The sequence below is a fragment of the Zosterops lateralis genome (genome assembly GCF_965231275.1).
Source record: "Zosterops lateralis genome assembly, chromosome: 7".
In the NCBI taxonomy this organism is placed as follows: Eukaryota; Metazoa; Chordata; class Aves; order Passeriformes; family Zosteropidae; genus Zosterops; species Zosterops lateralis.
The window spans coordinates 38,192,388-38,207,767 of NC_139767.1; the positions used below are offsets into that span (position 1 = coordinate 38,192,388).

General features: G+C 49.4%; 1 protein-coding gene across 2 annotated transcripts in view; it reads right to left on the reverse strand.

Annotated features, from left to right (window-relative positions):
- The window catches only part of ACVR1 (activin A receptor type 1), a 42,101-nt gene that overhangs the window by 6,474 nt on the left and 20,247 nt on the right, over nt 1-15,380 (reverse strand). For both annotated transcript variants that reach the window (XM_083864882.1, XM_083864883.1), the window contains 7 exons: nt 10,855-10,928; nt 10,002-10,268; nt 9,313-9,530; nt 6,833-6,932; nt 5,851-5,997; nt 3,559-3,834; nt 71-268 (listed from right to left, as the gene is read on the reverse strand). In XM_083864882.1, coding sequence (XP_083721008.1) covers nt 71-268; nt 3,559-3,834; nt 5,851-5,997; nt 6,833-6,932; nt 9,313-9,530; nt 10,002-10,268; nt 10,855-10,906 — 1,258 coding nt within the window. In that variant the 5' untranslated portion in view covers nt 10,907-10,928. The remainder of the gene's footprint in view (nt 1-70; nt 269-3,558; nt 3,835-5,850; nt 5,998-6,832; nt 6,933-9,312; nt 9,531-10,001; nt 10,269-10,854; nt 10,929-15,380) is intronic.

The window sequence follows — 15,380 nt, forward strand, 5'->3', positions numbered from 1 at the left end:
GAGGCCCAGCACGTTCCTGTGGCACTGGTGGCAGGTCCCAGAGGCAGGGGAAGCAGCCCCGGGCACTCACCATTGCTGACCATGCGCCTGGCCACCTCCCAGAGCACCAGGCCAAAGGCCCAGATGTCCACTCTCTTGTAGGAGTCGAAGCAGTCTGCCTGGATGGTCTCGTCCAGCACCTCCGGGGCCATGTAGCGCTTGGTGCCCACTCGGGGGTTGTTCCCCACGTCCAGTTGGTTTGTGCTTTGGGAATGCATCACTGCAAGGCCTGAAGGACACACAAAAGAAGTCACACAAAAGTTAAGTCCCTTCAGCTGTAGCAGCACACACTCAAAGGCCCCAGGAGCAGCGACCCCCTCAGATGGTTTCAGAAGGAGAAGGGGCCAAGGGCCCAACTGGCCAAGGACCAACGGGGTCAGTCCAAACTGGCCACAAAACCAGCCCCTGAGGCCACAGACGGGCCCATTATCTCCTAGAGGGATTATCATCAAGCATTTTATTGCACTCTTACAAAACACTGCCATGAAGTGTTTTGCAGCCACTGGATGTCCCCAGCACCCCGGGCACGGATGCGCAGAGGCCAAACAGCTGCTGCTCAGAAGAAAACAATTTTACACGGCATTCAAATTTATTTATAGACCTTTTGGGTAGGTGGATACACCCGAACTGTGGGGAAGGGAGGAGAAAAACACTGTGCCAAGGATGCACACAAGTTAAAAAAATAAAGCTGGGAAACAAAAAACACCGTATTTGCAGCAGCCTGAAAAACAAACATCCTCAAGCAGATCTAAAATGAGTCAGACAAAACCACTTTACCTGGTTTCTACTAATTACTAAACATTTAAGCAGGGAACATTACGTGAGGGACTAAATTACTGTAAATTTGGAAACACACAGAGCCCTCATTTGGCCACGGTAAACAGAGAGCACTGCAAATTGAGCAGCAGTGGGTGCACGGCAGAGCCCAGCGACAGAGCGGGCCACGCAAACTCTCCCTAATTTCCTCAGCAAATCTAAGAATGACATACACTATTTGCATTTAACAGGAGTTTATTTTAGGTGAACCTTAAAAGGCTTTTTACCTCAGTCCCACAAAAACTAACCTATCACCAGATCATTCATTTGCAAAGAACAGTCTGTTCTTTAACGTAACAAAAATTCGGAAAATACTTTTCTACAGTTCAAGTGCACTTCGAGATATTTCAGGCTGATAAGAATATGCTTATGGCACCTCTAGAAAGATCACAGAATACTTTGGGTTGAAAGGGATCTTAAAGTTCATCCAGTGCCACCCCTGTCACGGGCATTCATATTAGATTATATTATACAGTGTGTATGGTTTACAGTTTTTCTTTTTAAAAAGCTTGCAACAGCAAACAAAGGTTAGAAACCACATTTCCTGGCCAACTCTGAAAATGCTAGGACCTCGGAGAACACTTCACTAAAAACCATAAAACTTCATCCAAAGTGAGCAAAACAGATCCCAGAGGGCGCCAGGCCAAGGTTTCCAGCTGAGGGAGGCAATTCAGCATCCCACACAGCACAGACCGAGGAGGTGGGGCAATGGGGTCAGGGGACAGGGGGTGGTACCCTGTTCCCATCACAGAGGCGTCCCAGCTGTTTGGGGGATCCTGCTCCACCCCAGGGGCTCTCAAAGGAACTGAGGGGCACTGAGCACCTGGCAGAGCAGCTCCTAAACAGGAACACCCTGGTTTGAGCAGCCCCTTTAGCAACTGCAGGATGTGCTGCTTTCCCACAGCCCTAGTGCTGTCCACTGAGTGGGAGCTGCTCAGCTCAGAGCCAGCATTGGGCATGAGCTCTGCTTTGGAAGGACAAGGGCAGAACTTCTCCCCAGCTGACAGACTGAGCAGCAATGACACCCACTCCTGGACTTTGTCACCCAGAGCACATCTGAGCCAGGCACTGCTGGTCCTGCAGCTCCTGGTGCTGGGGTGCCCTGGGCCAGAGCAGCTCCCAGCTCCACATCCTCAGAGAGGGGACCAGAGGGTGGAAACCAGACAGAGCCTCACTGAAGAAAGGACATGAATGCATCCCAGAAGCAACAAATTCTTTGGTGAATTTCCCTTACAGAGGAGGAACATAGGAAAAATGTGACAGATACATGTCTGAGGAGCACACGTTTAAAAAAGTAACTATTTAACCACCATAAAAACTAATCAAGAAGTGTTTACTGCTGTGCTCTCTTGGAAAAATCTCTCAAACATGTGAAACCTCTAGATAAATAGTGTAATAGATTTCACTGTACCAGAGCCATGTCAATCAATGCCAGGATACGCTGCCCCTCCTCAGATTGAACTACAAATTTATTTAAAAGCCAGTCTCTGACGCTTTGTATTTTCAATTTACTGCTCCATTTGTTACTATTCCCACAGCAATTTTCCAGAGGCCCAAGCGTGTGGCTTTCATGTGTTTCCTGTCTCTATCTCAAATCCCTCAGGCACAAGTGACAGAAACTATGCAGTAGAATTGTTGTTTTAACAATTCCCACCTCCTGATACACTTTTTGCCTAGGCTATGGCGCTCCAATACTGTTCTACCACTCTTTTCTCCCTTGTCTTCAGAGAAAAGAAAAAAAAGTTGCTGTCAGACATCCCTGCAAGTGCTGGACAGTGCTGTGACTGCCCCTCAGCACCCCGTGCTTGTGCTTCAATCCCAAAGCAGCTGGTCCTGGGAAGCCACTCCTGACTCACAGAAGGCTCTGCACAACTGCAGCTGGACAGAGCCCCAGCGCCGGGACAGCGAGCACAGGGCTCAGAGGGAGGACACACGTTATTTCAGAAGTGAAGTCTGACCATGGCACGCTCTGGGATGCGGGAATGGGATTTAACAGCGGGAACCCGGGAAAGGTCCCTAAAACCTGGCCGGGCTGCAGGCGCCACCTGGCGGCCGCGGCGGGCACTGCGGGGAGCAGAGCGAGGGAGGGGCAGGGCGGGGTCACCCCGGGGTCACTGCGGGGTCACGGACACACCCCAGGGTCACGGACACCCTGTCCCCAGGGCACATCACTCCATGGGGTCACTATGGCTCAGGACACCCCACAGGGTCACTATGGCTCAGGGACACTCCATGGGGTCACTATGGCTCAGGACACCCCACAGGGTCACTGTGGCTCAGGGACACTCCACGAGGTCCCTATGGCTCAGGACACCCCACAGGGTCACTGTGGCTCAGGGACACACCACGAGGTCCCTATGGCTCAGGACACCCTGCTCACAAGGCACAGCACCCCGAGCCCCTCCAGCCACAGCCCCCCAGGGGCGGGCTCTGTGCTGGCCCCAGCTCTGTGCAGCCCCCGGGTCTGGCTCTGTGCAGGGCAGAGCTCTGTGCAGCCCCCGGCTTGGTGCAAGGCAGGGGCAAGGTTTGGTGCAGCCCCCCAGGGGTGGGCTCTGTGCAGCCCTCCAAGGCTAGGCTCAGTGCAGCCCCCAGCTCCATGCAGCCCCCCGGGGCCAAGCCCAGGGCAAGGCAGGGCACTGTGCAGCCCCCAGCTCCATGCAGCCCCCCGGGGCCAGGCCTGGGCAGGGCAGGGTCAGGGCTCACCCAGGTCAGCGATGCAGCACTGCCCGTTCTTCTTGACCAGGATGTTCTTGCTCTTGAGGTCGCGGTGGGAGATGGCGGGCTTGCCCTGCGTGCCGAAGATCTCGATGTGCAGGTGTGCCAGGCCGCTGGCGATGGACAGCACGATGCGCAGGCAGCTCACCGTGTCCAGCGTGGTCAGCTGCAGGTAGTCGTACAGAGAGCCCATCTCGTGGTAGTGTGTGATCAGCCACAGCTGCGTGCTCGAGTTCCTGGAAGTCATGTCTGAGGCAATAAAACCTAGGGGAGAGGAAGGAGGAGAAAGAAGGAAATGAACGGACAGAGCTCATTCAAGACTCCCCCAGAAAAGCAGCTCAGTCAGAGCAGGGCACTGATGATGCCAAGATAACTGTGATAATTGTGGGTTTGACCCCGTACAGACCATCCACTCAGGAGTGGGGCTGGATCCTTGTGGGTCCCCCCCAGCCCTGACTATCCTGTGGTGTGGTGAGTCAGTACTGCTGGCCCCTCTTGCAATGCAGTTTGTTCAATTACAGCTGCACTGCAGACCACTGCAGCTACCACTGTGATGAAAACAAAGCCAGCAAGTGCTGGAACTCTAACTCACATCTATTCACAAGAACCCATTTATATATTTGTCAGTCACACCAAAAAACTACTTGTTAGGACCATACACTTAAAAAATATTTTTATTTTTCCTTCTTTTTGGAGGACTTGGGGGTGGGGAAGTTCCCAGTCAAACAGAAAGACCCCAAGTCTGTAGCACATTTGCTGCTGCCCACTTGAGAGGGAAAGCAGAAACACCTCAAACACCAAGCCATGAACAACCATTTCCATTTTTAGAGCCCACAGACAGCCAGAGCAGGCTGCCAAGAAAAGGGTTAAATGTGTATCCCAACCACAATGATCTTCTACAAAGAAACAGAGAAAATTTTCTGTTAAGAACTCATGAAACTCAAGAACTGTCTTCAAAAATGTTATACCTTAAAACTGAACCGCAAATTTAGGGGAAGCTCCCTTCCTGTCACCTCTGCATATATCCACATAGGGACCTCAACAAAACAACAGAAGTTTTATTCCCAAATCAAAGGAACAAATCACATTTATGTAAAGCTCACATACACTCACTGCTTTCTCTCCTAAAGTCAGACTTGTGCACAATGTGACATTTGTCTAATCTGTGATACTGTTTAATACTGCACCTAAAAAAAGTCTCTAAAACAGCCAACAAATTTGACAGTTATCAAGAAAGACTAAACACAGGCAGAGCACCAAGGGAAATATGCAATGCAATTTCAGCCAAGTCATTTGTTCCCCTGGGAAGTTCAATAATTCACATTTCAGGAGGCCACCAAATTATTTTTGTAGTAGCAAAGGAACTGCTTCAGGAAACACACAAATGTCTAGCAGGGTGAGCTACAGAGCCAGGGAACGTTCTCTGACAGGAAGCAAGAATAAGGAGCTGAAGGAAAAGTGATTGAAGACAGATTTTGGGTGAGGCAGTGTCAGCACTAAGAAAATGTGCTGCTGCTTTTATTTGCAGAAGTGGCACACCAGTGACAGAAGGGCACATCTATCAGGAATCAAAGGGCTGCTTAAACCTCAGACATGGCCCAACACAACAAAGCCACTTTCCCAGTTCTCAGAACCAAGTACATGAGGTATGAGCAATGCACAAGGTTCATTTACTTTCCTATTTACAGGGGAAAAGATACATCATGCAGCTATAGCTGAAGTTTAAACACCAAAAGAGCTTATTCTCACCCTGAGCAAACAGTTAAACAGAAAAGAATACTGGATTTATATTGCACTTTACTTAGCCATAAGGAAAAGTATTTAAATCCCTAAATCTTATTATAAACTCCTCCCCACCTTTTCTCCCTCCATTTCTGCAGGGAGACTGAGATCACAACCCAACACAGGCCCACCAGAGCCTCCCCTGACAGTGTGCAGGACTCTGCAATGAGAGCTGCAGGAGCCAGTCCCTTCCACGGGGGTCTGTGGCATCTCCACTGTTTTCTGTGTGCTCAGCTGCCAACACCTGATTCATCTGGTTGATTAACTGCTTCCTGCTGGAATATTGCAGAGCAACAAGCCACAGCTGCTATGACACATTCCCCATTTCACACTCAGCCCCTCCTGGAACTTTCTCCCTGAAAATTCCTTTTCAGCTGTTTATCAGAACACAAGAACTAGAGACTGTGAGCTGCCTGGTGAGTGTGCAGCGCTTCACAGGTGACCTGTCCAGGTAACTCACCTTTACACCAGGACACAGAACGTGCTTGTCCCACTTACCTAAAATATTCTCATGCCGCAGCAGCACAGTGTTGTACAGCTCAGTTTCCCTGAACCAGGACTTTTCATCCCTAGAAGAGAAGATCTTCACAGCAACATTTTCTCCTTGCCACTGACCCCTCCAAACTTCTCCGTAACGGCCCTTTCCTGGTGGGGGAAGAACACAGGAGAAGCTGTCAGCTAACAAACAGCCCTCAAAGCAAACAGCAGGCAGAACTGGACTGCCATGAATCAGGTATCTCACACCAGCTGCTCTGATCACCCCTGTGTGCACTTCTTACCACTGCAGTCACACTGCGCCCCAGCATCCCTCCTTTTCCCTGTCTGCTCTGACTGCAAGAGTGAGTGAGTGAGTGAGTGAGTGAGTGAGGGTCTCCCGTCCCTGCACACCAGTGCAGCACAGAGGGGTTGAACTGGGACCATCCAACCACCAGCAATCAAAGTGCTTTTGCAGCTGGAGTGACTTTGGAGCACATGGCAAGGTCAGTGTGCACCTCACAAAGCTGTGAATTCTGCAGTGAGTAGGACAGGTAGGAAATGCAATGGTGGGGATTGTAAAGAGCCTTTACACTTCTATTCCATCAGCAGCCCTTGCAGAAACACAAAACGATGATTTAAAAAAAAAAAAAAACAAAAACCCAAACCCATCCACAAAAAAAAAAAAAAAAAAAAATTAAAAAAAAAAAAAAAAAAAAAAAAAATAAAAAAAAATAAAAAAAAAACCAAGCCCTGTCCTGTGGAGATCAGGACACACTGTCTGCTAGCCAAGCTTTTTATCCCCATAACTTCCTCACCTCTCAGTGCCTGCACAGCATCTTGGCTCAATATCAATGCCTCCAGGCATCTTTGACCCAAATGCTTCCTAAACTCAAATTTAACACTGCTCAATTATTAATAAAAATATGCTGAAGAAAAATTTAATGAATCCTTAAAATTAATACTAAAGCCCTACAAAAAAACTGAAAACCCAGAAGACACTGACCTACACACTCCACAAGTGTGATCTGCCGAGCCACCGTTCTTTGCACCAAGAAGGGAAGTCCAGAGCCACTTCCAGACGTGCAGGAATGGTCCAGCAGATCCTGTTCAGAAGGAAAAACAGAAGTCAGAACCCCTGAGAAACCCCATTTTTCCCTGCTTACATGCACAAAGGACAGGTTACATTACAGCTCAGGGGTATCTGTGGCTCTGGGGACGCCCTTCGGTCACCCAGGGTCAAAGAGCATTTGTTTCCTAAGACATTATTTGTTAATAAGTGTAGTAAATATATGACAATATATGTCTGTGCACTGGAAGCCCATTCCTGGCCTACCAGCTATTCTCTCTCATGAGATCCCACCCTTTTTCAGCACTTCACTCTTCTTTTACTTACCTTATGTGCTCCCAGTTCTGTTCCTGATACCTGTTCAAGCTTGATGCAGGTATTTAAAACCAAAACCAGTTTTCATATAAACAAGGTGAGGAGATTTACCAGCATCACCTACACAAGATTTGCCAGTGATACTCCAGAAAAATTTCTGTAACAAATCTTTCTTAAAAGCGTTATCAGTTTCTGGTATTTTTAGTGCATAGAAAGCAGACTTTGAGCTTTAAGCTTATAATAAACACAAGAGAGATCCTGATTGAACATTAAAATCCCATTAGCTTTGTAAAATGCTAATGCCCAGCTACTTTTACAGCCAGGAGTTTTGCATTAGTTCAAAGCATTAACAACTATTGCTGGACTCCTTCTTTACAAAGGAAAATAGGATAAAAAAGCCCAAGTGTAATCAACTTTCTATTGCCTCCAGAAAACTGCATTGCTGTGCTTGAACCAGATATCCATGAAATCTCATTTCTTCTAACAACCTCTTAACGAGTGCTCAGGAAAAAGATAATCCAGGAGTGACAGAGACTACCTGACTTCTTAACACGAACTGAGGGCACGTTTTCCTTCACGCCTGCATCAGAGGCAAAACAAAAGCAACAAAACCAAAAAAACACTCCCAAACTTATCTACAGCAACTGTAAAAACAAGATTTGAAGATGCCAGAGCTCCTTACATGCCCACTAAGCAGCTTAGGGCTTTAAGCACTTGCTACACTGCAGAAACTAATCCTAAATGTAAACCTCCCTAATGTGTGACAAAACCAGCGACTTAAAACACAATGGAGAAGAAAAATCTGGAATCTAGAAGACTTGCTGTTCAGATGAACGTTTAAGCACAGGAACTACCAATTAATTACATTTTGTGCATCAGCCAAATGGGAGGCAGAGCAGCAGCACTGAGGCTCCACTGCTCCACCAGACCAAGCCCTCACAGCTCCTCACAGCCCTTTGAAACAGAATTTGGATTTATTCTTCGCAGATCTTGTCACCATTTCCAAGTAACATTAAATAACTGGAAGTAGAGGTGGTTTGCAAATGGCTTGAAATGATCTTGCACAGGTAAGAGAGAAGAGCTGGTAAAAGCTGGAAGTCAGTGCTCAAGGACAGATCACCAGCTGCACACATGCCTGGGTCATGGTGGGTACATCAAGACTGGAGCTTTTAAACCACTAACACAGAATCAACCCTTGTGGGCTGATTAAAGAGAGCCAAAGGCATTGCAAAAAAAGGGAAAAAAAATTAACAGACATAGGCCACTCTTCAACCCTGCAGTGAAAGCACTTTATGGTGGGACACCACCAAAATAGAAAATGCTTTCCAGCCTCTTCATGCTGGGGACATTTTATCTCAGCAATGCAAGAAGAAAACTCTGCACTGCTTAAGAGCAAACACTCCACCTGCCTGAAGCTTTACTTGCCCTGCTCAGATGAAGTGAGGGACAGCTGCTGGGACATTTGTGCTCTGGCCTCAGGGAAGAGGGAAGGGACAGTCCCCCTGCAGACAGGGAACACTTCCCAGCTCATTATATTTTCTAGAAACGTGATGAGCAAGAGCATATTTTGAAAACTGAGCTTTGAGTAAGCATTGCACCTTTGTTAGAACTCCCACTGCTCTTCCATCAACAAAATGCCATTGATACCCCAGAGTTCTGCCACTGAGATCATGGCAGTCAGGTCTGAAGGTTTTAAACAGAAAATACAGATAATTTTGACTTCTGACCTAACACCACATCCTCTCCAAGCCTTCAGCTTGTTGTGTATCAGACATGCAGCACAGCTCTCCACCTCTCCCATCCCCTCAGGCCACCCAACAGCCGGGCACATCTGTCCTGATGTGCTGACATTGTTTCAAGAACACAAACAGCTCAGAGTGATTCTCCAGGTTAAAGGACCTACACTTGCCCAACACATCTTTTGGTTAAAATTCACTAATACTACAGTTTTGGGAGCACAGGAACTGCACCACTCAAGTCCTGAGGCCAAGTGGCACCTCCTGGCAGCAAAACCTGCTCTTAGTGATGTGGCCACACAGCAGGAAGAGAGGGGGGTTTGGAGATGAGGGAAAGGCACACCTGCACACAGGTGTGTCACTTACTGCCAGCGTGCTGTCCCCCACGTTGGAGGCAATGAGGCCCTCAATTGTGCCATACTCTGCGTCCCTGGAATTGAGCCTCTCCATATTGTTTTTCTGTATTCTCCGTATGATCAGCACAGCTACTGCAGAAAAAACTATCAACACTACCACAGGAGCCAGGATAACGATGATTAGTGTTTCCATGCTGTAACCTGCAGCGTCTCCTTGAAAGGTTTGCCCTTGGAAAACAGGGAGGAAGGGAGAAAAGTGTGAAAAGAGAGAGAAGAAAAAATGAATTTGCAGATTCCCGGAGAAAGTCTTTAAACCCATTAGCACTGACACCAACCCTTACCTGGGCACCCACCCAGCGTGACAGAGGCTGTGGCACAGCCAGGTGTGAGCACACCTGCAGGGAGGCTGCTCCCTGGGGAACAGCACAGCCCCCATCTGCACTCAGCCATTTCTCACAGGCAGGGCCTCCATCCTGACCCCAACCACACACTGCAACCCCCTCACTGCCCCAGCCAAGGGCCCAGCCACCCCTGGGCACCAGGTGTGTGCCCCAGGCTGGGGACCAGGGCACAAAGGGCACCCTGTGCCTGTGAGACCCCTCCTCCAGCCAGCCCTGGAGCCTCCCCTCTCCCAGCAGGGCAGACCAAAGCCAAGCCCCTCCTCTTTCTGCACCAGAGATGGATGGATGGAGCTCTCACCTTTGGAGGAGGGCAGCTGTGCAGTGATGTTCATGTTGCACAGGTGTCCCTGGCAGCACTCCACGGCCTGGCTGGGGGATGGAGGTGTTTTGCAGGTCATTTTGCGTTGCTCATAGACCTGGAAGCAGCCCTTCTGGTAGACCTTAGCCCCATCATTGATGCTGAGGGAGGAGAAGCAGCGCTGGCCCTGGCAGCGGTCCCCGTTCCCGCAGGACGTGCCTTCACACACACACTCGTAGGGGATCATCTTCAGCTTCCGTTCATCGTCTGCAGAAGGGAAGAGTCCAGGAAAAAACATCATCCTGCCCTTAACGGCATCAGTCAGAGGTAACGAAATCATGAGACAATAAAATCTGCTCAAGGGAAGTGATGTTTGTTTTCAGGTAGTGCTGAAGACCCACTAAGTAGGAGGTGACAATTCTAATTCAGCTCCTTCAGCATGACAAAGATGTGTCACAGCAGACACAAGAGAACTCTCTGAAGTAAGCTAAAATCTAAAACTGTGAAAACCAAGTTACTCCCAGAAAGCTTTTATTCGAAAAAGCTTTTCTAAAGTTTTCTAAAGGTTGTTTGTGGAGTGGCAAAGTAGTGAGTACACATCTTTCAGGAGCTCATCTCTCAAAACATCAAAGAGATCTTCAAATGAACCATTCCTGCCCTTCCACGGCAGTGGAAACACTATTCCCCTTTTTGAGGCAAACCTTAAACACACTTTGTGTCAGAAAAGCTGCAGGTGCACACAGCTGTGTAAAGCAGTGCCAGAAGTCACTCTGCAAACCCAGTGCCCTCAGTGGAGCAGTCCTGGGAGAGTCACCCAACCCCACACTGGGAACTCTGAGCCCACAACACTCACCTTGCCAGCTGGGAGATGGGAACGCCATCACCATCAGCACAGGGAGAATCATAACTCCATCAACCACCCTGGAGCTGCACAAAGGAGAGACATGACAGTTTCTTAGGATTTAACCCAACAGACAGGGCTGGTGACTCAGAATGGTTCATCTGCCCTGTGCTGGTCAGTTCCTAGAGACTCTCTGGCCTAGTGACATGGCACAAAATTCCAGTCAAAAGCAGCAGCAAGCAGTGGGTGCAATGACAAGCCACTGAGCCATTACTGTGCTCCTTATGTGCAGGTATTTGTCTTCATGTTTTCAGATTTAATTCTAATTGAAGCAGATGAAAATTGAAAATAAATCTGATATTGCCATTTTCCTTTCAGACCTCTTCTGTTGTGCCTTTTCAAATCATTAGCACTTCTTAAGAGCTCAGTGCTGAAAGCCAAGCCATTACTTCTGTATATATTTCCTGACAAGGATTTGTTTTCAGTAATTGATTCGTCATCAGTTAAAATGACCGTAAATTTCTGACCCAAGACTCAGTTTTTGCCTTCACAGAAAGGCCCGGGCAGCTCTGACCACATCACCCCACAGAGCAACACTGTCCCTTCCAAAGAGCCATTCATTCCCCAAGGAAGCTTTTCCTCCTAATCCCTGATACACCCCAGGGCACCCATGACACCTGCTGGTGTTTAACCTCAACAACGATACTGGAGACACGATCAGACCCAGTCAAACAGCACGAGCAGGGAGCAGTGCAGACAGAGCAGTGTTTAAAGCAGAGGAGAGCCATCCCAAGGAACCATCAGAGAGCCATCCCAAGGAACCATTAGTGGCCTAAGGCTGCAGCTCAGCTCAGGGGGTCCCTGCCCCTGAGGCAGGCTGGTGTTGGGGTCCCCATGCCCAGTGTGGGGACTTTTTTTCCCAAGAGAAGGGCTGGGATTTAACCCATATAAATAAAGAGGAATTGGCATGCAACAAGCAAAAATACACAAAAGGTCTTTTCCTTTCTGAACTCAGGATCTTTGCCATTTGATGGGAGCTGCAGCCGTGCCCTGTGGAACCACTAGAGGGCCTTGGGAACACGGGCAGGGATCCCAGAGCTGGGGATGGGGGATCCAGGATCCCACTGCCCCACCACGGGCTCCAGGGGCACGGATGGGGGGCCAGGGATCCCTGACACACCCCACACACAGGGATCCCAGGGATCCCAGTGCCCTGTGCCACACCCCATATACACAGAGACAGGGACCCCAGTGATCCCAGTGCCCTGTGCCACACCCCATACCCAGAGAAGCAGAGATCTCAGTGTCACACTCCATACCCACAGACACAGGGATTCCAATATTCCATGCCACACTCCAGATGCAGCAGTACTGGACACCACAGGGCAGAGCTGGAGGCAGGACACTGTGTCTGAGCTCCAGACACATACAGGGCAAAGTGGATCATTTGGGTCCTGCAAAAGCACATTATCATTGGAAAACCAGAATGTGCTATCGATGGAAAAGTCTCTCTCAAAGTGGCAGCTCTCAGATTTCCACACAACCCTGCCATGCAGTGCAGGCAAGGAAGGGACCCTGGCTCCTGGGCAGGCCAGCTCTGCTCCAAGGCCAGCTTTGGATTCCAAAGGAGTCCTTTAAACTGGCTTTGGAAGCCCAAATGAACAACAAGGCAAGCGCAAGGCAGATCAAACATGTGGTGAAGACACCCAACATAACACAGAACACACAACTGGTTCAGGTGACAGAGTCAACAGAATCCTCATGGTTTGTAGTCACAAAGTCCCAGCATTGCAAAATCCACCCTGAAACCCCAATGCCTGTTCCACTTTCACAGCTGATATTGCTCTCTCCTTTCTTCCCAAGAAAACTGTGTCCTGCCAAATCATTCCTGTATGGCCTGACAGCAATCTGGGGTGAAGTTCTGCTCTGGGACTGTCAGGACAGCAGCTGCAAGAAGCCACAGGGGAGAGAAGAACCAGTTGAGACAACCCAAAAGACCCCTGCAGGCTGTTGGTAAATGGCCTTTAGCCCCCAGTGCCACCACTGAGCACAGACAGAGTGAGCCCATCACTGCAGAAACTCCGGGCTGCATTTCATCTCCATATGACACAGACATGGGAATAGGAACCACAAGAGCAGCTCAGACTTCCCGGGTGAGATCAGAAGCACCCAGATATCGCTGACAGCCCCAGTGGCCCCCTGCCAAGAGCCCAAGGGCTGCACATATTTTGCATGTACCTCACCAGATTCCTATCAAAAGAAAACATCCATAATACTGCATCACAGTAGTGCCATCCACAACAGCCACACACGAGCTGAATTCACCCACAGCTGTGTCTCCAGAAGGAGAAATGTGCATTTAAAAGCAATAATTCACAGCTTGCTCTTTAACTGAGGCTCACACAAAGGAGGTGCAGCCCCACAAAGGCATTCCCTGCGTCAGAGAGCGACAGCCTTGGGCAGTCCTTTCTTACGGTCTAAACTTGGTTGCCAGAATTCAGAAGATGGAAGCCAGCCACCAACTCCATTTGGTACCCACCTGCAAATGCACGAGGCACACATCCACACTGCAGCTCCAAAAATGTGTCAAAGTGCCACCCAGGAAGACCAAATGTCTCAGATTCAAGTGACCACAAACACAGACAGAGTGAAGGATGGGATACTGGTTCTTATGTACTCATGTACAAAAATCACAGCACTGCTGAGCAAGAATAAAACCACCACAGGAAAGGCAACTACACAGTGTAAAGTGTCCTGGAAGTTTCTCCCAGTCAGTAACTCTAACTAATCTCACAAAGAGCCAACCCCTTGGTTCTTAAAAGAAATGGAAAAGATGGCAAAGCACAAGTGTCATATAAAAATAAATACAGCCTGCTCCCAGGGAACAGGGACAGCACAAGAGGAAACAGCATCAGGCTGTACCAGGGCAGGTTCAGGTTGCACACTGGGGAAAATTCCTTCATGGAAAGGGTTGTCCAGCCTTGGCACAGCCTGCCTGGCACTGTCCAGGGCACTGGTGGAGCGCCCATCCCTGGAGGGATTTAAAAGTTGTGCAGATGTGGCACATTGGAAGAATGGTCTGACTTCATGATCTTAGAGGGCTTTTCCAAACCAACCATTCAGTGATTCCCTGTGGGCAGTATGGAATCAGAACCCCCCTGTGGCTGCAGGAGGCAGAGCACAGCAGACACTTGCCCTGGTGTAAAAGCCCAGGCTGTGTGTAGGTATTGCATCAGTCCAGGGGTCTTGGGCAACACACCGACAGACGCCCTACTCAAACAATGAAGCAAGCACAGACACTTTTAAATCCATCTGCAATTTCTCAGTGCCTTTGAAGACACATATGTATCTTCCCGTATCATTTGTTGCCTTGCAGGGTAAATAACTTCACCGGGAGGCAACTCTGAAGGATTAGCATCACCCCACGGAACAGCCTCCCCTGCAGAGCCTGCACACAGCAACAGCGCCCAAAGCTCATTGACAGAGTCCCTGCCCATGGTCAGTGACCGTGCCAGAGCCGGGAGCACCTGGACAGGGAGCTGTGCCATTCCAGGTGTGCAGGAGCCAGCAGACAATGGACAGGAGGGGTCTGCAGGCCCTGAGCGCTCAGGGGAATGCTCAGGGTCAGGTTTCACCTCACACAACCCGCCCCAGGCACCGCACAGGCTCAAGACACTCAGATACAGAGTTACTGCGGCTTCTCACACGTCTCACATATCAACAAAGGTGTGAATTGACTGTGCTGCACGTGTCCAGGTATTCACACAGACAGCTCCTGCCAGAGGGGAGCACTGCCTTCTGTGACCACCAGGAGAAGGGCTCCATTGCACAGCTGCAAAGCTCCTCACTTTTCCTGTTAGACACAAGCCATAGCTACAGACAACCTTTAACACCACCCTGCCAAGGCCAGTCTAGAGGCCCACACAGTGAGGAAAATCCCCATCAAAGTCTGAGGCCCTGTGCTTAGGAGGCGAGGAGAGCACCCCTGCACATCCTGCTGCCAGGCTGCCTCACTTCTCCCCCTGGAATGGTTCTCTCTCCAAAGGCAGTACACTCTCACACCTCAGCACAGAACTGCCAGTGAAGGTACAAACTCTATCCAAACAGAGCACCTGGATTTATCCAGCAGCTGTGATTAAGTCCCAAAACACAAATATTTTCAACTGAGAGATTATGGGGAACTGCCTGTAAAAGCTGTTTCTGCACAGTTTCAGTAAAAAAGGATTAAAATAGCCACACAACCCCAAAACGCACCCAGTAACAGTGACTGACTTTGAACTCACTCAAAGCCAAGTCTCCCAGCCTTGGCCCATTTCCCTCCAGCCGGTAAGTGTGTTTATTCCAGATGTTATCAGTGCGGTGTGTGATGAAGGAGCTCGGGCAGGAACACCACTCCAGGCGTTTGGGGACTGCCCATCACACACGCTCCTGCTGTATCCCGGTGTGTCCTGGCAGGGAAAACCCGGCACAGACACTGCCACGGGCACGGCAAGGGCGCAGCACCAGGCAGGGCCAGCAGGACACGGCCCCCAGCAGCT